This window comes from Nilaparvata lugens, chromosome 1 (assembly GCF_014356525.2).
Source record: "Nilaparvata lugens isolate BPH chromosome 1, ASM1435652v1, whole genome shotgun sequence".
NCBI lineage: Eukaryota > Metazoa > Arthropoda > Insecta > Hemiptera > Delphacidae > Nilaparvata > Nilaparvata lugens.
Genome location: NC_052504.1, coordinates 79,380,996 through 79,405,773, shown reverse-complemented (window position 1 = coordinate 79,405,773; position 24,778 = coordinate 79,380,996). Strand labels below are relative to the sequence as shown.

The window sequence follows — 24,778 nt, the reverse complement described above, 5'->3', positions numbered from 1 at the left end:
GAATGACTTGAAATTTGAAACTTAAATTTGTCCTTACAAATATATAAGGATCCGACACGAAAAATTTCGATTAAATGCAATTCAAGATGGCGGTATTTTCACCGGTTATAAAAAACATGGTTTTTCGCGATTTTCTCGAAAAGCGGCTCAAACGATTTTAATCAAATTTATACCTGGAATAGTCATTGATAAGCTCTATCAACTGCCATAAGTCCCATATCTTCAAAAATTTCAGGAGCTGCGCCCCATCTATGCAAAGTTTGATTTTAGATTCCCAATTATTAGGCTTCTGATACAATTTGAACAAAAAAATTAAAATGGAAAAGATTGAGCATGAAAATCTCTACAATTAATGTTCAGTAACATTTTCACCTAAAATTGAAAATAAGCTCGAAATTCGAGAAAATGTGATTATTCAATTGCAAACTGTTGGCAACTGTTGATTCTATTAAATAATTCACTATGAAGAGATAGCAGATAGCAGACCTCGTGTGTCTCCAGCATTATTGTCCTGTCACCAGCTGGCTCAGATTTTTGAATAGTAGACTTGAGATGCGCGTGAACACTAGCGTTAGGTGATCAATTTTCATAATGGCAAGGAAAGTTGTGTGAGTGCGCCACACCAGATTTTTTACAATCAAGTAAGTGGCTAACATTAGGCTTAGATTATAAAATTTATTAGATGTAGTCTAATAATTTTGTCATTGTATTCCATTACATTGGGCTACCTTATATATTCCAGTATACTGTCTGATAAAGAAGTAGTATCAAGGTAATTTATGAAATTCTTGATCCATTAATTTAATTATTGATAAAGAATAAGAGGAGTCATTCATAAAATTTATCATCTTGATGATAATAAATTTATTCAGTTCAAGAGAAAATTTTAATTTGAATGTGACGATTGTTTAAGCTAAATTAGATTGATGAAATTTCATACTCATGAAGATTAAATTTGGAGCGACAAGTAAACGCTAACGAGACTCCGGAAGACAACGTAAACGACAGCAAAAAATACTTCCGTTCTGCAGACTTCAGTGGAGGTCAAGCTGATCACAAATGAAAATTGAATAATCTGAACGCGCGCGCGTTCTCTCAGATGTTTTATCAACAAGAACAAGAGCTCATGCTGTGAGATAGAACAAGAGGTCATCGTTGATAGCGGGAGATGTTTGACCTTGACAGTGTGGCCGAATCAGTTGGAATGCCGCTAACCTGACCACAGTTTCAATACTAAGTTTGAGTTTGAGCTCTCCTCTCCTCTCACATCACGCTGCGCAAAATGGTGGGTGATCCTCTCATCGAACTTCCTGAGGAAGAACTTAATTTCTACTGTGAGGAAGTGCTGAAAAAAGACTGGCCCAACACTATTCATGTAAGTTTCCGTTTATATCCTCAATCTAGATGATAATTTATCAATTTCTATTATTACTGATGATAATGAGAGTAGCCTATATAGGTAGAGTAACCGAGTAACAACCACTGCACTTTTTTAAGCTAGGTACTTATATAATAGGATAAGGAACTTATGATATCATTTATTTAGTCTTAAATCATGATTAGTATATAATGGGATATTACCTTAATCTTTAGTATAGAAGAACATTTCATTTATTTATTTCTACCAGGACTGCTTGGTAGTTTTATTTTATAGTCAATATAGTGTCATCAAAGAAGATACAGGGTAGAGTAGAGGCTACTTGACTTTATACAATGATAAATATTATCTTCTATTTCAGATAAAAAATATATTTTAGGATCAATATAACACAGCCTAATAATGATAATCTATCGGTAGGTTATATTAAAAAGGAGTCAGAAATAATTTAAGAATACTTTTCAATTGTTTTTTCAAACTTTCATCATTATATATTGTTGGTGGTATTTGCATCTCAACTGAGATTTTTTTGTATTATCACCGATGCCACTTCAACTTTAATTTGTTTTGTATAATTATGTTTATCATCATTCACTTTTTTCAGATATAAGTTACGGTATCTCTCATATTTCTTTTCAAATATCTTGATAATTTCCAATTGGAAACATTCACTGAGTTCAAAATAAGTAATTACTCTGTTGTATATCCATACTTTTTCACTATTAAAATTAAACTTGAATTTTAAAAAACTTTTGAAGTGAAAATGCACTTACTTTTTGTATAGTGACGATCGTTTCGACCTGTTGTTGGTCATCATCAGACTGTGGGAATTCACTCAGATGACAAGGCTATGTGTGGTAAGGGATGAAGGTGGTGGAATAGGTTGTGGTGGGGGTTGGGTTGGTGGATATTTAGTGCGGCGGTATTTTTGAACTTTGGACTATTTTGTCAAAGAGTGTGTGGGAAGAGAAATTTATTTGATCATTTAGGAGACTGTTGGGAAACTGTTTTGTGTGGTTGTAGATTTCGTATTGTTCTAATACATTGAGTTTTCTGCTTTTTTGAGAGATATGGAGGATATGGAGGATCTCAACTGACCCAACTCACACATATCAAACAAAAATAAAAGATGCCATCAACCAAACCAAGCACATAATCCCAAACAACCAGAAAAAGTTTCTCAAACAAATCAACCCACAAGCACCCAGACTCAACGCCCTCCCAAAAATACACAAACAAGATGTACCAATAAGACCACTGATCAATCACACAACAGCACCTGCCCACAAACTAGCCAAACTACTAGATACCACCATAAGAGAAAACATAACTTTTCATAATCATACTGCAGTGAAAAACAACATTGATCTCACCACAAAACTTCAGAAAATCCAAATACCACAAAACTCCACAATAGCTTCACTGGACATTTCAAATTTATACACCAATGTACCAATCCCCGAAACTGTAAAATTCCTTAAAACAATGCTAGAACAGAATAATACACCACCTGAACATATCAATGAAATTGTAAATCTCACTAACCTAGTCACCTCACAGAATTACTTCTGTTACAATAACCAATATTATTTCCAGCCAAACGGTCTCCCCATGGGGAGCCCCATTTCTTGCATTTTAGCTGAGATCTTCATCCACAACATTGAACAAAAACACATTCTCAATCAGTTTGACAGAATCATCAGCTGGTTTAGATATGTTGATGATATTTTCATTCTATACAAAGGAAACACCAGACAAACTGAAATATTTCACTCCAAACTGAACAAAATACACCCAAACTTGCACTTCACCATAGAACTGGAAAACAATAATACAATCAATTTCTTGGACATCACCATATTTAAACAAAACCATACTTTCAAAACATTTAAAATATACAGGAAACCTACCACAACTGACACAGTAATTCACAATACCTCCAACCACCCAACCCAACATAAACATGCAGCTTTCCACCATATGATCAACAGACTATTGAATATCCCCATGACACAATTTGATTACAACCAAGAGCTCAACACGATCAAATTCATTGCCCAACAAAATGGATACTCATCCACTCTAGTTGACAACCTACTCCACAAAATAAGAACAAAATCATCAACCAAAATAATATGGAAAATGACCAAAAATTATCACACTCACATACTACAACAAAAAATCACAGAAAGTAGCATCATCTTTTAAAAAACTCAAATACAGAATTGCCTTTAAAACAACAAATTCACTGAGGAAACATTTTCAAAATTATCAAACAAACAAACAGAGATTTGAGCAACCAGGCATCTACAAATTAAAATGTAATGATTGTAGTAAACTGTATATCGGACAGACTGGACGTGACTTTCAGATACAAAGAGCACATCAGAGCCATTAATAAACCACATAGCCACTCAAACTTTGCTGACCATATTATATCCACAAACCACACATACACAGACATCGCCACCAATCTTGAAATCCTCCATATCTCTCAAAAAAGCAGAAAACTCAATGTATTAGAACAATACGAAATCTACAACCACACAAAACAGTTTCCCAACAGTCTCCTAAATGATCAAATAAATTTCTCTTCCCACACACTCTTTGACAAAATAGTCCAAAGTTCAAAATACCGCCGCACTAAATATCCACCAACCCAACCCCCACCACAACCTATTCCACCACCTTCATCCCTTACCACACATAGCCTTGTCATCTGAGTGAATTCCCACAGTCTGATGATGACCAACAACAGGTCGAAACGATCGTCACTATACAAAAAGTAAGTGCATTTTCACTTCAAAAGTTTTTTAAAATTCAAGTTTAATAAGTAATTATATACCGTATTGTATAATATATTATTATAATATTATAAGCTATATATAATGAGTTATTTTAAGCTCAGTGGCAACTTTATTTTTGGTAACTGATTTCCAGGTCTACTATTTCATCAAAACATCATTAGAATGGCGAAGAAAGAAGAATTTGAAAATACAATTATTAGCCACGAAAAATTGTTTGAGTGATGGGACATTTATAGGAGTAAAATACTCTGTAAGTACAGTATCAAACTTGAAAAATTGGAATTTTTCAGCAATTTAACAAATGAAAGACAATTCATTTAGATTGATATTTAATTTTATTTATTTTGCTCATTTATTTGGAATATATAATCTGAATATTTTTGAAACATCGTGCTTGTTTTTTCTACCAGTTTTCTTTTCGGTCTAAATGTTATCAATATTAACAGAATCAGGAAATTAGGTACGGTACCAATCAACGGGGCTAGTTCTTGATAAAAATAATTTGAAGGATCCTTATTACTTGATGCTTTGTTACCAATTATTGAAATATTAGGAGAATTTTGCATTTTTAAGATACTTTGTTGAATACTCATTTTGGTTTGAAAATTATTGCATATTATGTAATTCATTTTGATAGCCTAAGGGTTGAACATTGAAGTGAAGCGGGAGAGGTAGAGTAGAGGGTAGCGGAGAAGATAGGTGAGTCGAGTGTTGAAAAGTATGATGCCGCTATCTGATGAAGCGAGTTAGAGGTTTGCTGCTGCATTAGTTCTATAGCTATTCTGCAGAATATAATGAGGAAAAAATCAAGCATAACATTTTTTCTCCGAGCAATAATTAAACAATATTTTAAAATCTTATTATTCTCAGTTTTATGATTATCACTTCAATAATATCATCAAGCAAGTATAAGCTAATCCTGTGTGCTTATTCTATGATACTATGGAAACATAATTTTATCTAATCTTTTTCTAGGACAATGGTAGCAGTATGATTGTTATGTACACTCTCAACGACGATGCACTGGAAAATGCTCTGAAAACAAGTATGAAAATTGACTGGAGTAGAAGACCCGTTCTGGAGGCGATACTTGACAGGCATATTGGTGTAGTGAAACGGTCAATAGCAGCAAGAGGCATCATTTCAAAACCTTACTCATTCAGTGGCATATATTACATGGATATACAACAAGCTGCTAACATTGAGATTCCGTATGTAAATAGTTATATTTCTATGATAATTGATTATCTGCTTAATTCATTTTTATTAATCACAAACGTTAATTTCATTGATTGATTTCTATATCAATATCAAGCAAATGTGAGACGTAACATTACAATTTGAAACAATCATTTTGTAGCTTGGGCCTATATATTTTAGTAAATACTATAATAGAGAAAAGATAGCTTCAGAAGATATCCCATGTATAGGTTGTCTATGTTCCACATATCAAGCCGACTTTTTGTTAACTCAAGCCGATTATTGTCCACTACTGTCTATTATTACTGTTTAAGCCGGGTGAGAGTGTAAGACTGGCACAGTATTAGAGACTACTAGCGTCACATAGATTCACGAAATAGAACTACTAGATCGAACTATCGGCTTGAGTTAACAGTGAAGTTTGAAACATAAACGCCCTATACCAATGCCTACATACTATTACTTAGTAATAGTAGGTATTGCTTATACCATCGGATATCTTCTTATGCTTTTTTCTTTATATCTAGTATGCACGGCAACTTTCCAATTGGTTTAATGAGAAAATAATAAAATTTTACCATAGAACAGGAAATTCTCGACATGCTAGAAACCCAATTAAATTGTTTCAGAAGGTATCTTATAGTGAGCTATGCGGATGCATAGTCTTTTAGATGTTTCTTTTTTTGAAAATGGAGGACAAGAATGAAAGATCAACGTGAAACGTTTTGATATTGCAGGCCGACAGAAGAAGTGAGAATTGAGCCGGTGACAGATGGCAAGGACTTGGAGTACATCTACAGTGTGTGGGCACACAACGACATCTACAGTTACGGCGAGCTGTTGGACTCGGCGCTGCTGGGTGGCTCGTATGGAGTCTTCTCCAGGTAGGAATGACAACTAAATATCGATAAAACGGAAATATCTTAATTATCGATAAAATATATCGATTTTTCCTTCCGATATTTTTGGGACGATATATTGCGACCTTAAAGAGATATAGACCCGACCTTAAAGAGATATAGACCCACAATGCCTATGCCTTCCCAATGATAGCTCTTACTTGAAATTGAAGGCCGCCATTGGGGTATTTTAGCACGAGATATTATATCTATATATTTGTAATACTATAGATTACAAAGGCATTGGTATGTAATAATCTCATAGGTTGCCCCCTCAATGGCCGATTTCAATTCCAAGTACGACACTAGCACTGCATGTGAGTCTATGCTTCTTTAAGGTCTTTGATATATTGATATTTCCTATTATTATATGAGGTTGCATTCTGTTTTTTACTTGATATCCACGATAATGCCAATCCTTTTCGAGACTGCAAACTACACTTAATTTATTATCAATTTTCTACTGAAGTCCAACTGTCAGAAATGGGCATCCGTAATATGTGCATTATAGGGACCTTGAAACAGGTCATCACGGCATATAGGGCCCAGCCATACAGAGAGCTTCGATCAGAATAATTTATTATGACGATCTATAGGGCCCGTATAGAAACGCAATAGAAATTATCATACCCTTTATTTGAGTATAACACAACTATAGTCATTAGTTTACAGCACGGGGCTTTAAGCTGGTTTCAACTTTCAGAGTTGGTTTTTATAGTTTCTGTTTAGTTACAGACAGATAACAGATAATACTTACTTATTGTTACGTTATCGATTGACAATTTGACATTTTTTGGGCTTTATGGCTAATGTTATTTCAATGGAACAACGGAACAAGAGTACTCGGTTGCCGTTTTCATGCTGATTCTATTAAAAAGGCCTACTACGCTCTATTTTTCACTCTTCCTCTCACACAATATTTCACAGGCTCTCTGGATTCTGTGAAAACTGGCAGCGCTGTATTCCGTAAGACTAATGCTGCAAATCAAGGTTTGCACAGACAATAGTTTCAACTCTACAAGGGCCATTTAAAAAAAGTAAATTCAGTAAATTTTATTTCAAAATGACTCTTGAAGAGTTGAAACTAGTTATGCTACAATAAAATAGAGGGTACTTGATAAAAGGTTTTTAAATAGAGGGCTTTTATTGTGTTTCAATCTTTCAATAATCATTAGCCCAAAAAGGAAAGTGAATATCAGAGTATAGGTATTTTAACTACGATATCTGTACGCCATCGATATGTTGCTTCCGTTGCGATAAATTTTGAAAAAAACATGGTTTCCATCTCTATCTGCAGGGAGAACGGTCTGCTGCTGTCGTGGGTGATGGTGACCCATTACGGCGGGGTGGGGGTGTTGCAGTCGCGGGGGGAGCACCTGCGCAAAGGCTATGCGTCGCTGGCCACACGCACACTCACCAAGGCCATGGCTGGTTGCGGCATCTCGCCGCACGCTTGCATCATGGACAACAACGCACGCTCAAGAGCCTTCTTCGAGAAAATCGGATACAGCAGAGTGGCCGGTATACAGTACCTCACAACACAGCCCATGTGATTGATGCCCTAGTAAGCCAGTTACACACACATCGATTTTGGACGTACGATTTTTTGCCGTACTTATAAATTCTACCAGCAGATTGAATGGAATTTGACAAACATATGATCACATCATATATTTTATATTCAATCCAATAGAATTTATAAGGACGGCAAAAAATCGTACGTCCAAAAATCGATGTGTGTGTAACGAGACTTATACTACAGTATTATCTATACAAAATCCTGTACAAATTTCTGTTTAAATCGTGATATTAATAAAAGTATGTATAACTCATATGTTCATTTATTTGTGTTTATGTGTTCATTTCTATATGGTGTAGTCTGTAGGAATAATTAGATCATGAACAATGATTGTTCGATGCACATTACGATACATTAGAGTACTTTATTTGGTCTTAGGTGAAATTTTGAAAGGAGATTTGAGCTCCCTTGGAATAAATAATAAATTATTATTTACAGAATAATAAAAATTGTGATGGAACATCATTTGACGGCGTTTAAAGGGTGCTTCCTATAGAAGAAAGGCCTATTGAAAAAAGAGGTCAGGAATTTTAAGTGTATCGTGACAGCAGCAGAGTCTCTGCAGCCACCCGACCCAATACATTAAATAAATTTATGTAGTCTTAAAAAAGTATTTGACCTCCATAAGCATCGCTTGAATGAAGCTCATACTTAATACAGTATGAGCTCATTATTGAATATAGTAAGTTTATTGGGTCTTCTGTGTTTTTTAGTAGATTTAGGACCCTATTTGTAGTATTTAGAAAAGACTTGGCCACCTATAAGCATATCTTGAGACAAATCTCATAAATCAAGAAGTAAAAGGCAAATGATAGACATTAAATGAATGTCTAGAATAGCAGATCAATTAAATCATAATGAACCGTAATAAATACATATAACTGTATTTAATATATAATATATGTTCCAAGAGTTTTCAAGATGAATAGAAAACAACAATCTCACATTTTTAAAATCTATTTATTACTGCAGCATAAATTATTTTATGTCATTGAACATAAGAAAAATATGCTAATACACTAATGCTTTTGCATGATAGCAAATCTATTATCCTATTACATTTACATGGAATGAGCTATTGACTACAAAAATAATTGCACTTATTATGTTTATACAATCGCAAAAAGTGATACAATATTATTATCATAATAACCAGGTACATGCATTAAAAATGAAAATTATCTTCATATCAAAAAGCTCATGAAAGTTGACATTGGTAACCAATAAAAAACATTCAATATTTAGCGAAATTGTTTTCAAATTGAAAAGAGTTATTAATTTATACGATTAAAATTGTATCACAGCTTTGCGAATCCATCATGCAAATATTTCATAATTCTTTCCATTTATTATGTTTGCCTTTGGACTGCAGGCTAGATGTCAGACTCCTAAAGATAAAACCACAATAAAAAGATATTCTAACATCAAAGTTTTAGTGAAACTTTACAATATAATGGGATCGTATACATTACTGTATAACTATTCAACCCCACTTAATTGTTTAAATAAATTATCAATGAACCACAGCTCAATTTTTCTCAAAAAATAAATAACTGATTTAAAAAAAAATTTTAATAGTTGAAATCAACCTAAGATGAAAATCCACTATTCTGAACTTCATACTTGTTAAAATGTAACAGATTAACGAATCAATTAATTAATAGCAGAATTTGGTAATTTATTCGATATTTGATTGAAATACCGGTTATTACAGTATTCCAAATAAATTTATTTATTAGTAAGTTTGACGGAATTTGTCATGGTAAAAGGATTATGATTGAGAGTTCAGGAATTTATTGAATACAATCACTGGAAAACATAGCACGTATTACAAAAAAAGTTATTTCAATAATTACTAAACTAATATTTGTGCCTAATGAATTATTTAATGGAAAAATAAAAATCTCTCACATTTCAATTGTTTTCTATTTTGTTCGAATAGTGTATGGACATTTCAAATCAATACCTAGTCATTTCATTACTTGAAAATTTCATTGAAATCTCTGAAAATATCCAATCGCATTTAAAATTGAAGCAGCAATAAATTATTAAGAAATAGTGAACTTGTATACGGTTTGGATTGATGTAAAATTTTCAGCTTTAATATTATCAACATTTTATATTTGTTTGCTTTTTAAAGATAATTTATGTTTAGAAATAACTTTTGTTTATTTTAAACTTTATAAAATAAAAGCTCAGGAAGTTGAAGTGTAAATTTTTCGTGAGAAAACTTGAAGAACCCAACTTGAAGAAATAGGAAATGACATTTTGTAATACGGCAAAACAGAACATCCTAAAGGATCTCTCTGCCAATAAAAGCCATATGAATAAATAAATAAATAATAATTACTTGAAATTATCAATGAAAATTTGAGTCGCTATGTTTGATCAGATAAATTGTTGCTGTGGATTTCAATGAATTTATTCAGTACATGCAATGAATTAAGTAAACAATAAATTAAGTTTTATAAGTACTATTGAAAACTATCTACAAGAAGAAGCTGTATTTGCTCCTCAATCATTATAGCACGATTAAATGGCACGTGAAGAAAATAAAATACATTTAGATATGACACAACTAAATAACTACAAACATTCATAAACATGCATTCAATAATGGGTGATCTAATTTTATAATTTAAAAAATATATTGAAACCTTTGATCAAAAATAGTAATTTGTATTTTAAAATAACAGCTAATCTTAAACATTATTTGTAATTATTGTTCTAGAACAATAAAATCATTGATAGTATACAATAGCAGCTATGCAAACTATTTAAGAATTGGAAAATGATAATCAAATAGTATGAAGTTGTGTATTTTTAGAATAATTTCTCTAAAATATCCTTGATATAAGATAAACATTCACATTTTCTTCCATTTCATAAGAGAAATCATTGATCCGTCTTCTTGAAGAATTGGTTTCATTTGGGAAGTAGAAATTTACCTCTATCACTAGGTGTTTACAATAATTAACTTTATCTAAAATATTAATTTAATTTGTGATAAAAGAATAAAAAACCATAAATCGACTGAGAAATAGAAAAATATAGAATAATAACTTTCATTAAAATATTCTTTGATTTTGAAATACCTAGATTCTAGTGATTATAATTAAAATTATTGTAACAAGATTATGACCACAAGAGTGATCTTAAAAATTTCTCTCTTAATTAATCAAAAACTTTTATGTGCTTCACATAAGTCATATATTGTTCTATTACGTTGTAACCACTGGAAATAATGAGTGTACCAACTAAATCTATATTTATTTCACAAGACTAATTTTATAATAACCCCTAACAAATTTAAATATGAACACAAATTAAGTGAAGTTATATATAAATATAAATCAAACAGCCTAATGGAAATGGAAATTTGTGCTGAATTTCATAATAGAAATTTTCAATTCTTTACAGAATTCTAATGAGATTGTTGACATGTTTGTGATAATGGACTTCTATTGGTGCTTAATCAGTTGTTGATGATCGCAATCAAGTGGAGATTGATCCCATAAGGGAGCAATGGTTCTATTGTGTGACTTATAGACGTTTCAAGCGTCTCAACTTATCCTATAACCTGGCTTCCTTTAACTTAACCTGGCTTCCTTTCCAAACTTCGTTTCTAGGTTAGAATCACAGCATACGATTGCCCCCGCCACCAAATCACCCAATCAGAAGGGAGGTCTCCCTCGCTCCAAGGACTTTGTAGGTTTGCCCAAGTCTCCTATTGCTCGGCTCCACTTCATGAGAGCTCTCCTATTGGCGCGTTCTGCAGCCACAGATCGTGTATGAAACTGTACAGGTCTGCACTCACAGATACCTACAACACATTTCACCAGTCCCATTACAATATTAATTTATAATAGAGTACTGAGAGGGCTTTTTATACTGAGAAGGTTGGCTGGAAGTGTGACAATAGAGGTCTTGAAAACAGTTTACTTTGCGATTATACACAGTCACCTAGCCTATGGTATAATTTTGTGGGGAAATAGTCCTTTGGCTGGTAAACTTTTCCTGCTAAAGAAGAGAGCCATTACAATATTAAACAATGAACAGCCACGTAGTCATTGTAGACCATTGTTTATTGAGAATAAAATTCTGACTCTTCCTTCTATGTATGTCCTGGAATGTCTGTGTTATATCAAAAATGACCTGGATAAATTTAGCCTCAACTCTGATATGCATACATACAATACAAGAGGGGCAAGTAATATAGGTGTCGAATGGAGCTCTTCCAGCGCATCATTGAGAAGTTTCAGGGCCCAATCTCTCAGATTTTATAATGCCCTTCCGTCATTGGTAAGAGACCTAGATGCCACCCAATATAAAGATAGAGTTAGAAAAGGCCTAATAAGAGGTGGACTTTACAAGGTACCTGAATTTTATAACATTTCACAATCTATGTAAATCTGGTACTATTGTGTATGATCTAGGCTGTGTGAACTTAGTTTGTAATCTTTTTTAAGATGTTAATTTTCGATGTAATTGTGTTTTAGCTGTGTAGACTTTTGTATTGTTGATTGTATACTTGTGACAATGACCAATGTTTATTGTAAATCAAATGGTAATAAATAGATTATTTATTTATTTACTTATTGTTTAATACCATGATTGAAAGATCTAATCAATTCTATTCAATGCTTAAACTCTGAAGAGTTTTGCAGTTCGAACGCAACAGAAGTGTAGTTCATTAACCAAATCGAAAATCACACACTAAGGGCCAAGTCACACGAAGCGTTTTTCAAGCATTGTCAGACGAGTCGGAAGGTTAGAAAGCTCTTGAATTGGCTGATTGGGTTGGCGTACGGGAATCAGCCAATAAGACAGCTTCCTGCCCAGCCGACTATCTGAAAACGCTTTATGTGGATTGACCCTAACGACTAGAACAGAACTCGGATTGAAAATAACTCAGACATAGTGATATTATAATACTGTTTGGAAAGTTTGAGAGAAGAGAATAAACAGTAGCTGGAATTTTGGTTAAAATGTCTTCCATTGGAATTGTAAAAATTTAACTTACAAAACTCACACAATATATATATATATATAATATCAGCTGTAAAAACACTTCACTTAAATGGGCTACTTTTGTACAAATTAATAAAAACAATATGAAAAGTTGTAGTACTATATTTAATAATAAAGGGTACTACAAGTTTTCATATTGTTTCTATTAATATCAGCTGTACTATAAAATGTTTTTTCCTCCACCTACTGTCAAAAGTACTTACTTTACTCCCTGAAACATGATACTAAAGTGTCACTTTTTCGCACAAAAAACAGAAAAACTCCCTAGGGAGTAAAAGTGACTCCATTTAAATAACATGGGAAGCATCTCTATTTTAAAAACGTACATTTGGAATAGGTCAGAAGGTCTAAGCTCAGATGAGGAAGCATATAGAGTAGTCATTAAACCAACTAAATTCAATACCTCAACCAAACATTTGATCGATACATAAAATTTATGTTTGTATGCTGAAATTATTATCACAAACTTCATATCACTATACTAAAAAAATGTATATATTTTTTCTTTTATTCCATGTTATTCAAAACGAATATTACTTATTAACTAATCAAATTTGAAACGGGAACTTCATCATAGCTGTAGTTTTGGCTGTCATTGTTGTTACAACTTTAGCCGACAGATAGTGCTGTCGGAGGAGAACTGTGATTACAAGCCAGCTGTTTCTGTTTACTTTTTAGATTATGTTGTAACACATTGTTTGGTCACATACGTTTTTAAAGATTATTTTATTAACAGTTTTTATAAAAATGTAGGTGGAGGAAAAATGTTGTGTATATCACGAGTGAAAAATGTTTTTTCTCCCTCAGGAAAATTGTTGCCCTCGGCTTCGCCTCGGGCTTCAAACTTTTCCCTCAGGGAGAAAAAACAGCACTTTTCACTCTAGATATACAAATAACTATTATTAATAAATTTTATTAGGACAGTTTAAAGGTGCGTACAGACTTTCGCTCTGCTCCGCAACCGAACGTCACTCCAGCAGAGCGATTGATGATCGACCGGGGTCCAAGAGTGGTTCGACCGGGGAACGCGAGAAGATCTAACATCTTCCGTAACGTTCATGATGGGTGCGTAGGAGGAGCGACTGTGATTCGATGGTGGTACGAGGGCGGTACGAGGGAGGAGCGTGCTCGGTGCGGGTCGGAAGCGCGAATATGTGTACGCAGCTTTAGATTAACCAATCAACAGATTCATATTAAAGATCAATCAACTTTCCATAATAAACAAGTTTGTATTCAGTGTGCATTGCTAAATAAACAATAATATTTGTCATATTATGACAAAATCCCGTCAGTATTCATTCATTGGTGTGCATTTTCAAAAACATCAAAGTCTGATAAGACCGTTCAGATTATCAGCATTTTAGCATTGCACACGATTTTCTCCACTTGTCTGAATAAATCAAACTTATTTTATAATCTTTTTTTATTAAAAAGTTCAGAATTATGATGATAACTACACACAAATCAAGCGATGATATTTACCTTATACGGAGTGGGATTGAGATTTCGCTTGTGATCTTGCCTCAATGTCTCGAGGGAATTTCTCACTCGGTCCCTAATTTCTTCAAGACTTGGCAGAGGCCCGCACACTTTTCCATCTTTCCAATAAACCTGTCAAGGAATACATTAAAATTTATTCATTCTTGATTTGAAATTTTATTAGAGTCTTCAGGACCGTCTTTAGGATCATGACCGTACCACTTGAAAAAAATGGTTACACATAATTTTGGATATCAGATATAACAGAGTAGTAAGATCAATATTACAATAGACCCCATTAACAATGGATTATTAAGGTTTGAAAAATTATCAAGTAATATTATAGTGCATTAATCAACATCAACAGCAAATATTATATAGAAAATAGAATTAATACTAATACTAGCAATTAGAGATGGTAAGATAGTATTGATAACAGTTGCTACACGTGATATTCTATAATTATATAGTTCAAGTAGTTATAGTGTATGTAATATAGTTTTATAATATAAAACATAATATACTACTGTAATAAAATATAGTGCAAGTAACGTAAAGTGATATTCACAGTAGTTTTTCAACAATAACTTGTATTTCGTCAAAAAGGGAACTTGGATTGTTTTAAATATCAATATAAGAGAATATTAGCTGCTGTCGGTTGCAAAAATACATTCAAAATTTGATTTTGAATTAATATTTATATATAATCTGTATCCAAATCATAACAACATTTTTGAAAAAATTCAGAGTTTTGAATGAAAACAGCTTAAGAGCTCATTGAGAATATTCCGTTACTGAGAGAGCTTCAGAGAGGTATTCCAGCACTTACCTTGTACAGTGGTTCCACTTTTGAAGGTATGACGTAGGTTCGTTTAGATTCTTGGAACGGATGTCTGCAAAGCACCTTAGCTCCAACCTCTGGCGCTGACTCAACCGATCTCATCATTATATCAATCAGCGCATGACCTTGTACAAAATAGCACACATTTCATATAGACACTAAGCATATTCAACTGGCAATATCTATAAGTATTACAATAAACAAATCACTCTAAAAACAATAATATCTATTAAATGATTATCATTAATCATATATCATAACCTTGAGACTATTCATTTGAAACAGTTTTGTTATTGAGATGTCTATTGAATCTTCCAACAATTTGTTACAATGGTGGTTCTACTATATTAGGCGAGTTTTCAACTTTTAGTTAAATTAATTAGTTTTTAAAGTTTTGAATGTCACTTTGAAAAAAACTACTGACTAGGAGCTGATTAATAGTTGGCATATTGATAACATCAACATGTTGCAAGGCGTTGTTGACGTCTAAAATATTGCATCCATCCACTCTATTAATTTGTCGATTCTCAAGTCAAGTCTAGCTTGAGGAGAAGGCCAACTCTAGAAGAGTGAGTGACTCACCATCGGCTCCATAGAGACGGTAGGCGTCCTTTCTGCCCGGCATTGTCATTTTGCCCACGTCCTGACTCAGCTTGATCCTTGGTAGGCCATTGATCTCAACCAGTTTATAAACACAACCCAAGGCTGGTTGTCTTTGGCATGTAACTGCAAACACAATAAAATTATCAATTAAAATATAGTGAGGTCCACTTTATAATGACAGTATTTGATCAACTTTGGTTTTGCCTTGTCTATCATTCGACAAAGCCAAAGTGGTACTATCCTTTTCTAGGTCCACAACGATGCCAATTATGTTTTTGAAAATGTAGAAATATAATTAATCAATGCAGAGAATCGGCATCGCTATTCTTCTATCTTTATGCACTGCCATTATAACGTGGACCTCACTATAGTAGTAATTGATAAAGCTCAAAACCAACGCTTGACCCAAGTATTAAAATCAAATACAAGGCAAGCATTAATCAAACAAGATCAAGTGATGGGCTAATCGCAATACCCACTGCTCATTGAATTGGGCAATAGGAATGATAATGATGAGAGATGAATGACCTACAATTTCAGTTGTTTACCACCGGGAAGTAATTTTCAAGTTCATGGTTTTTAAACTAGTGACCCCCTGGGTTGGAAAACTCGCTCAAGAACTGTTGAATTGTAATCTTTGAAACCCGCAACTTTTAATAATACAGAGTTGAAGAGAATCATGGAAACAGCTAAATCAAATCAAATCAAATCAAATTCTTTATTATTCCAAGATGCACAGTTACAAAAAATATGACACTTGAAAATTGGTTACTGGAATACCTCTACAAGACTATACGTCTGTGTGTAGGGGTGAGTTCTCGGTAGCCAATTATTATCAATATAATGAAAGGAATATGAAAACACAAGTCTGGAACAACACAAGTCTGATTGATTGTAGAGAACAGAACAGCGACATATGAAACTATAAATTAAAGAAAAAAACGGGACTTCTCAGATCCATATGGGAGAAAATGGGAAAATTAAATCATTATAACTAGACTTATAACTTAACTAAAGTAAGACATATTTTAAAAAAGGAAATTAGACCAGCGGACTCACAGGACTCATCTTTATGAGAGCGATTTTCCTTGTAAAATTTATAAAAATATAAAAGGAGTAGGATAGCAAAAATTGACCAAACTGAGCTAAAGAAAAAAAAAGAAGAAAAAATAAAGGATAGGTTTTAGTGCATATAAACAGAATGAAGCAGGCTTTCAGACATTTCCCACCCCAGGCAGTAGAGCCACCTCTCGACCTTACGCTTGTAAACAGCAATACTGCATTCGAAGTCTCTCATCTCTGCAGGCAGATTACGATATACCATCTGTGCCAGGTAGAATGGTGTTTTCAGCTCCACTCCGTGAACCACCTGCGGCGTCGCAAATCCATAATTCAATCTATACCGAGTAGGATCGGTATGGAGAATTTCTGGCAAAATATTATGACTATTGTTCTTAAGGTAAATTATATACAATTGCCTTATGTTTAAAACAGGAAATTCTGAAAATAGTTGTATAGTTGGGTATCGGTATAGTTTGTTCAGGGCTGTTTTAATTATTTGTCTTTGCGACACCGCAAGCGGCTCCAGGAGAGAAGGTGACAGTCCTCCCCAGATGAGAATACCGTACTGTATGATAGACTGAACGAAAGCATAATAGACAGTCTTACAATGTTGCAAGCTCAGTACCTGGCTCAGTTGATTGAAAGCATACAGCAATCTTCGGAGCCTCTGCTTTATAAACTGTATGTGTGGACTCCAATTTAAGTTGTAATCAATTACTATGCCCAGATACTTGTATTGGTTTACTCTTTCTAAGATTTCACAGTTGCACACGGTAGAAGTTGGGTCTCCACATGAGTGAAGTTTCATGACTCTGGGGCCTGGATCTTGCTGACCACGGGTTACAATAGGCATGTACTTGGACTTACTCGTATTTATGGTCAAACAGTTATGGTCGAACCAGCTTTTTATCATAGCTAGGTCGGTTGTTGCATTTTTGAACGCCTCATCCCAATGCCTACCTGTAGAAACCACCGCTATGTCATCAGCAAATAAAAAAAGTTTACTGCTGATGTTCAGCAGCGGTAGGTTATTGACATAGATCAAAAAGAGTAGAGGCCCCAGAGTACTTCCCTGAACAACTCCGTAATCAACCTTTTCCAGGCCACTCATATTATCATTAATTTGGACATATTGAAACCTGTCCTGTAGATAACTCTTGAACCACTGTAAGGAGGTCTGTTTGAGTCCAATCATTTCCAGTTTTATCATGAGTTTCTCCCTATCAACAGAATCAAAGGCTTTTGCCAAATCAAGGTAAGTAATTATCAATTTATTTTTTATTTTAATATTTTCAGTAATATGTTTAGATAGGTCAAAAAACGCGTCTGAACAATTTTTTGATTTTTGGAAACCATATTGTGATGTTGATAAAATATTATTCTCGGTCAAATATTGCATTAATTGGTTTTTCACACATCTTTCTAGTATTTTTGAAATTATTGCCAGAAGAGAGATTGGACGGTAATTACTGTAATTGGTTTTGGGGCCAGATTTGTAGATAGGGATAACTTTGGAGATTTTGAGTACATCTGGAAATTTGCCTGTTTGTAAACTCAATTAATTAAATAGTGAATAGGGTGTATGAGTGAGAGCACGTTTTCTTTAATAGCTCTTGCAGGAATCCGGTCATGGCCTGGTGCGCTGTTTCCCCTCATGCTGTCAACCACCTGCTTGAGTTCTTCTTGTGTGACACATTGATAACTCAAACCGAGACTCGACAGCATGATAAGAATCGTTTACTGCTGGCTCACCCCTGGGAGTGATACTATCAGCCAAACACCTCCCCACAGAGGAGAAGAATTTGTTGAAGCCATTACTAACATCTGAAACACTATGTTGTCCTGTGGCTTGCCCATCCTGTATAAGCACATTTATAGGGAAAGAATTTTTCTGAGTAGGTCTTCCAGATATTTCATTTACAGTTGACCAGAATTTTTTGGGATTGTGGGAGGCTTCATATATTTTGTTTTTATAATAATTGTATTTTGCAAGTTTAATCAAAGAGTGGAGTCTATTCCTGTATTGGAGAAATTCGTTTTTCAAGCTGATACAGAAGGGTTGTCTATTCAATTTCTTTTTTAATTTATCCCGGTGCCTGATAGATTGAATTAGACCAATGCTGATCCATGGCTTCAATTTTGTATATTTTGCAGTAACCTGAATTCTTTTAGTGTTGGTTTCTATAGTTTTCTGGATAGTTTCAGTAAACAGACGTGTTGCCACATTCACGTCAGTTTCGCTAGTAATTGAGTCCCAGTTCTGCAAAGAAAGAGAATTATTGATTGATTGCCAATCAACCTTTGAAAAATACTCATCCTTATTTGTGTGCTGTGTTTTCTTATTAGAGAATATATTCATACATATTGCGTAGTGGTCAGTGACAGCTGTTTGAACTATTATTGTAGAGGCTTGAAAGGATTGTGGTAGTCTTATAAAATAGTGGTCTATACAAGTACCGCTGGCCGGCCTAGTCACCTTGTCTATACTAGCTGTTAGTCCTACTTCGTTCAACACATCAATGTATTTCTCTTCCAGCGAACCCGGAAACACATTTAAAATGTCACAATTCAGATCTCCGGCTATAATTAGCATTTTCCTATTTGTTAAATAATTGAGATGATTTTCGAGAGCTACTAAGAATCGAGGTAAGCTGGAGTTTGGACTCCGATATACAGCAAGAAGTTGACAGGGAGTTCCCTCCCAGTCAAAATCTATAGACAGACAGGTGGCCAGACCACCCAGTTGGAGCTCATCACATGTTACTGTGAGATTACTATCTATGTATACGACTATACCATCGCACTGATTTAGGCTATTGTAAGATCTGAGTAGCTTATACCCTGGGATTTCCAAGAGATCACTCTCGTCATTCAGCCATGCTTCAGTCAGTACAATACAGCTAAAACGATGAAATATTTCTCCTACAAGAATAATTTGACAGTAGGATTTATTAGGGATCCTATTTGAAATGAAAAATCACTTTTCAAAAATACCTCTGTCGCTTCAACATCTTTGACCCTCATATGAATCCAAATTCATTTTTTGATATGAGAAGGTGGTCATTTGATACATGATTTCTATACAGAGTTCCAAGACAAAATAAATGGCGAAAACCGCACATTGATATCTCAACCCGTATCAGTTTGTTGATGTAAAAGTTGTTGTAAATTATGTTGTATAGTAACCAGCTGAAATCATGTGTCAGCGCATGAAGGACTGTCTGTGTGATAGCTTCCAAATAGCCTAAGCTGATGTAATGAATAAATGGATGAAACAACTGTAGAAATTGCATGCAATGAATTATTTAGCTGACTAAATTACAAATTTTTCTCTTGTGCACTTTCAATGTTATTTTTATATTCTGAAAAAGACGAAGGAGTGAGTAAATTTTGTTGTCCAACGAACTTGGCCTGTGAAAAGTTTCGAAGAATACGTGTTCATAATTTGAAGCTGATTGATCAAGTTGTTGTAGAACATACAAACAGACGAACAACGACTTTGGCCTTCAGTAAGTCAAAAGTGAGAACTCGCTAACCCTAGTTCAATAATAGGTGAAGCTTGCTCCAAATGGCCATTGGCAAATGCCAAATGGCAATTGGTCTAAGCGTTCATCACTTAGATACTCTCAGTTGGACCAATCTCTTCCCAATTTGCCAATTGACGATTCATAGGAATGACTAGCACTTGTAGTTTCTTTTTCAATGTTATGAGTGGCATCCTTTGAATTTACAACTGAATTGAAAGATGCCTTGGTGGAAAATTTATTACTATGACGATATTTCAATGACAAGAAACATATCCTGCAAACCAAAACTGGTTCCATCCAAATCCATTCAAGAAAACATTTTGCTACGAGTCTTGTAAAAGATTTAATCCCATTGATTTGAGACATGACAATTTTTTAAATAATGTTTCAAGGATGAATGTTTTGGCTTACCTAAATGAGTTCCGATCCCAAAGCAATCAATCTTGTGGTTCTGTTCATTCAAACTTAATATTGTTTCCTCGTTGATATCATTGGACGCCACTATTGTCAGCTGTTCGAACCATGGAATGCCGTATCTGTGAGGTGAGAAAAAACATAAGAAATTGGAACGTTTTCTCAAACTAGGAAAGCTTCACTAAAATCAGTAAAACAACAATCAATTTGACGTAAGAGAATATATTCTTGAAACAGTCAACAAAGCTATGGATTATTTTCAAATGAACTGAAACCATACTCACGTTCTAGCAATATTGTTGAAGGTTTCCCGAGCTTTCCTGGAAAGGTAGGCAAGATCGCCGCTGTCTATGCGGATTCCAATTGCTCTGTAACCTAAATCATTGAGCGACAATGCCACGGCACAAAAGTTGAGCATTCCACTCCTGTTTGGAAACAAACAAACAGCATCAATTATTAAACATGAATTTTTATTTTGTTTGGAAACAAACAAACAGCATCAATTATTATTAAACATGAATTTTTATTTTGTTTGGAAACAAACAAACAGCATCAATTATCAAACATGAATTTGTATTTTTAAGGTGGAATATGAGATACTGCAAGATTAGATTCGTATATTTACTTATTGTCTGATAGGTTTATGTGACCAGCACCACTCCAGCTTCCTTGCCCTATTTCTCATAGATGAAAACAAGCCTCGTACGTTGGGCGAACTGGAACACGCTAAAGAGCAGAACGTCGTTCAGATCGATCGTCAAGAGTAGAAGCAAAGTTCAGAGCGTCTTCACATTATTTGTAAGCGTGAAAATGGAAACCATCTTAATATTATTTTTCTTACATGGGTTAGTCATCTCAACTAGCATGTTCTAAAAAACATATTTCTGGCCATGAACTATTTTTAAATTTCAAAATAGAGGAGTGTTGTGAATTTGAGAAACATCAGTTTCCCGTGGCGGACCCCTATATTAATGAATACTTGATAATCGAATAGCCTATTTCTTTAAAATCAATTTTGGACTCTGTTGTCCACCACAACATCTCCATGTTATTAAACTTGATAGATAAGACTAGTAGTTCTGTGAACAGTAGACCTCACGCAGTATTCTCATCCACAAATACCTGATTGAAACTATAGACCTTATGGAAATACAGCAGACTGGCTTCTCCACACATCTGTGTAATCACTTGTCAGCTGATTCATGATGAATAATTCTATAGTCTGATTTTTACTGTAATATTGGCGTTTGAAGGAGGCTCCTTTTTCCTTTTATATTATCCTTGAAATGCAAAATTTCCAAAAACCTTGTATATACGTCGACGCGCAATTTAAAAAGGAACATACCTGTCAAATTTCATGAAAATCTATCACCGCGTTTCGCCGTAAATGCGCAACATTTAAACATTCAAACATTAAGAGAAATGCCAAACCGTCGACTTGAATCTTAGACCTCACTTCGCTCGGTCAATAAGATAAGATGAGATAATGTATTTAATGTATGATGTATTTTTGGTACCGTTTGACATCGTAGGTGTCAACAAGAGCCATGAATCCATCGGGAAAGGCGATGGCGAACGAGATGAGTGCAGCGAGTTCTCCGTCAGAAGCCTCACTGGCCATACTGCCCATTATGGTGGCCAGCTTGGTGCGCCACTCCAGCGCCAACACCAGGAGGTCCCTGTCCTCGCCTGTGTTACGGTCTAGCAGCACCTTTAAACACAATACAACTCTTATAAACCACATTCACTAAGATGATATTTCCTCATTACTTCTATAATTAACTTAGAAAAAAAATATATATATATAAGAAGTGATCCCATGGTATAGACAACTGCAATGGGAGAATGAGCGCTCTCTCATTAGTTCTCTGCTCTTTACTGCTGGGACAATCTTTGCTTCATTTGCAAACTGTAGAGAAGCGGACCGGAATACTCCTTATGGATATGACGCTTTTTATTGTATTTGAATACTACCTACGAAGTTACAGAGAGTAGGTCGTTTATGTTCCAAATTTCAAGTTTTTTTTGGTAACTCAAGCTGTTAACTTTTGTTAACTCAATTACTGTCTAGTATTATTACTGTTTTGGCCAGGTGGAAGTGTGAGAGCGACACAGTATGAGAGACTACCCGTGTCAGATAGCTTCGCGAAAAATAACTACTTGAACTATCGGCTTAACAGGGAAATTTGGAACATAAACGCCCTATACCATTGGATACCTTCTTATGCTATCTTTTCTCTGGTCACACACCGATTAGTCAAGACAAGACTAGTCACGTTTAGTCACATTGCTGCTTATGACGCAACATACACTGATTAGTCATTGCAATTAGACATGATTAATGGAAATAAGTTGCTTATGGAAATAAGCAACTATATTTGAAGTATTGTGACTAAACGTGACTAGTCTTGTCATGACTAATCGGTGTGTGACCAGCCTTAGGCTAGACGCACACCAGTTAGTTAAGACAAGACACGACATGATCAGACACGTTTAGTCATCGCTGCTTGTGACGCAACTCACACTGATTAGTCATTGCAATTAGACATGTCTTCGTAAGCAACTATGTGAAGTATTGTGACTAGACGTGACTAGTCTTGTCTTGACTAACCGGTGTACGCCCAGCCGTAGATATTACGTACTGAACGTAGGCTAGTTGCTTAAGGTTGTGATATATTCATTTCGATATGTTTTATATTATAGTGTGATCTTTTAGTATTTTGAAATTTGTAATGTTATCTAAATTCTGGAGGAAAATAGCATATATAGTATTTAATCAACTTTATTACTTGAAGGTGGAGAAAACCATTATGATACATTATACTTGGGAAGTTAACTAACATTTAATTATTAATCTGAATTTGTTTGCATAAATGAAAGATGTGATAATTATGTGATGATAATAGTGCAGCGAAACACTTTTAATTTAAATTAAAAATTTTCAAATACTTTAAATTTAAGTATCAAATCACTTAAATTTTTACTTCAAGTTTCAAATCAGATAATTGAAATAAAAGCAATATTAAAACAGCTTATGATACTCCTTAGCATACTAGCTTACTGTCTTCAAACAATATTCTCATGAAATATTAATGTTTTGTTGAGACAACTTCGTGAAACTATAGAAAAATATTGAATAAGATTTATGTTTTCCAATATTGTTACACGTAACTAACTTCACTCAAATTAGTTTCTAATTGGGACAAGCATATTTCAGTGAAACAACTAAATGAATTGAATGGTGATTCATTTTTCAATGTTATGTTTCCACAGCTATTTTATAAATCATTCATTATAATATCTATATTCATATATAGATAAATTGGTTGAATTTTGTTCAAAATTGTCTTTATCGTAAAAGCATGCAAAATGAGTACCTAAGCCCCAGATTTGAAATACACCCAGAAAGAGAAACTCTAATTCTAATTGATCCGAATTTTCAACAGATGAAAACTCAGTGAATGTGTCTATTTCTTAGAAAATATGATTCTATAAAAGCAAATTGAGTTTATGTCAAGGCGAAAGCATTTAAAAGCAATTTTGATGTGTGATATTTGCAGCACATAGGTGTTTGAAATGCAACTTTGATCGAAAAATTCAACTAATTCAAATTATTAAACTCTATGAATGCTTCTTCTCACTCACTCATAAGGAAGTTTTGATTTCAACCCTAAAGTGATTTATTTGAGTTCAGTTTTAAATATGAAAAAGAATAATATTTGAATTCTGCAATACATTATGCATACTAAGCGGGATCGTGCATTTAACGCCATTTTAGTAGATTAGCAATGTAATATGCCATACAATGCGAAAATGGTTATACGAACAGAAACCATGAAGCTCTAAGCGCGCGATTCAAAAGCTTGGCATGCAGATTGTTAAGAAATGTTTATAAGAAGCCATACTAAAATAATTTGAAAAAATATGATACAGTACTAATTGATTGTGTAGTATCTTT

At 34.1% G+C, this 24,778-nt stretch overlaps 2 protein-coding genes across 3 annotated transcripts in view; one reads left to right on the top strand and one right to left on the bottom strand.

Moving 5' to 3' along the window:
* Positions 1 to 1,101: 1,101 nt before the first annotated feature.
* LOC111046425 lies at positions 1,102 to 8,116 on the top strand. Its single transcript, XM_039444504.1, has 5 exons — positions 1,102 to 1,375; positions 4,319 to 4,435; positions 5,161 to 5,396; positions 6,123 to 6,269; positions 7,582 to 8,116. The coding sequence occupies exons 1-5, from the start codon at positions 1,283 to 1,285 to the stop codon at positions 7,835 to 7,837; spliced, it is 849 nt and encodes a 282-aa protein (XP_039300438.1). The 5' UTR covers positions 1,102 to 1,282; the 3' UTR covers positions 7,838 to 8,116.
* Positions 8,117 to 8,804: 688 nt separating this feature from the next.
* LOC111046435 (nicotinate phosphoribosyltransferase) overlaps positions 8,805 to 24,778 on the bottom strand; it is a 41,223-nt gene continuing 25,249 nt past the window's right edge. For both annotated transcript variants that reach the window (XM_022331984.2, XM_039444496.1), the window contains 7 exons: positions 22,338 to 22,531; positions 21,105 to 21,245; positions 20,818 to 20,942; positions 15,797 to 15,940; positions 15,203 to 15,339; positions 14,377 to 14,505; positions 8,805 to 11,686 (listed from right to left, as the gene is read on the bottom strand). In XM_022331984.2, the coding sequence (XP_022187676.2) occupies positions 11,609 to 11,686; positions 14,377 to 14,505; positions 15,203 to 15,339; positions 15,797 to 15,940; positions 20,818 to 20,942; positions 21,105 to 21,245; positions 22,338 to 22,531 (948 nt within the window). In that variant the 3' untranslated portion in view covers positions 8,805 to 11,608. The remainder of the gene's footprint in view (positions 11,687 to 14,376; positions 14,506 to 15,202; positions 15,340 to 15,796; positions 15,941 to 20,817; positions 20,943 to 21,104; positions 21,246 to 22,337; positions 22,532 to 24,778) is intronic.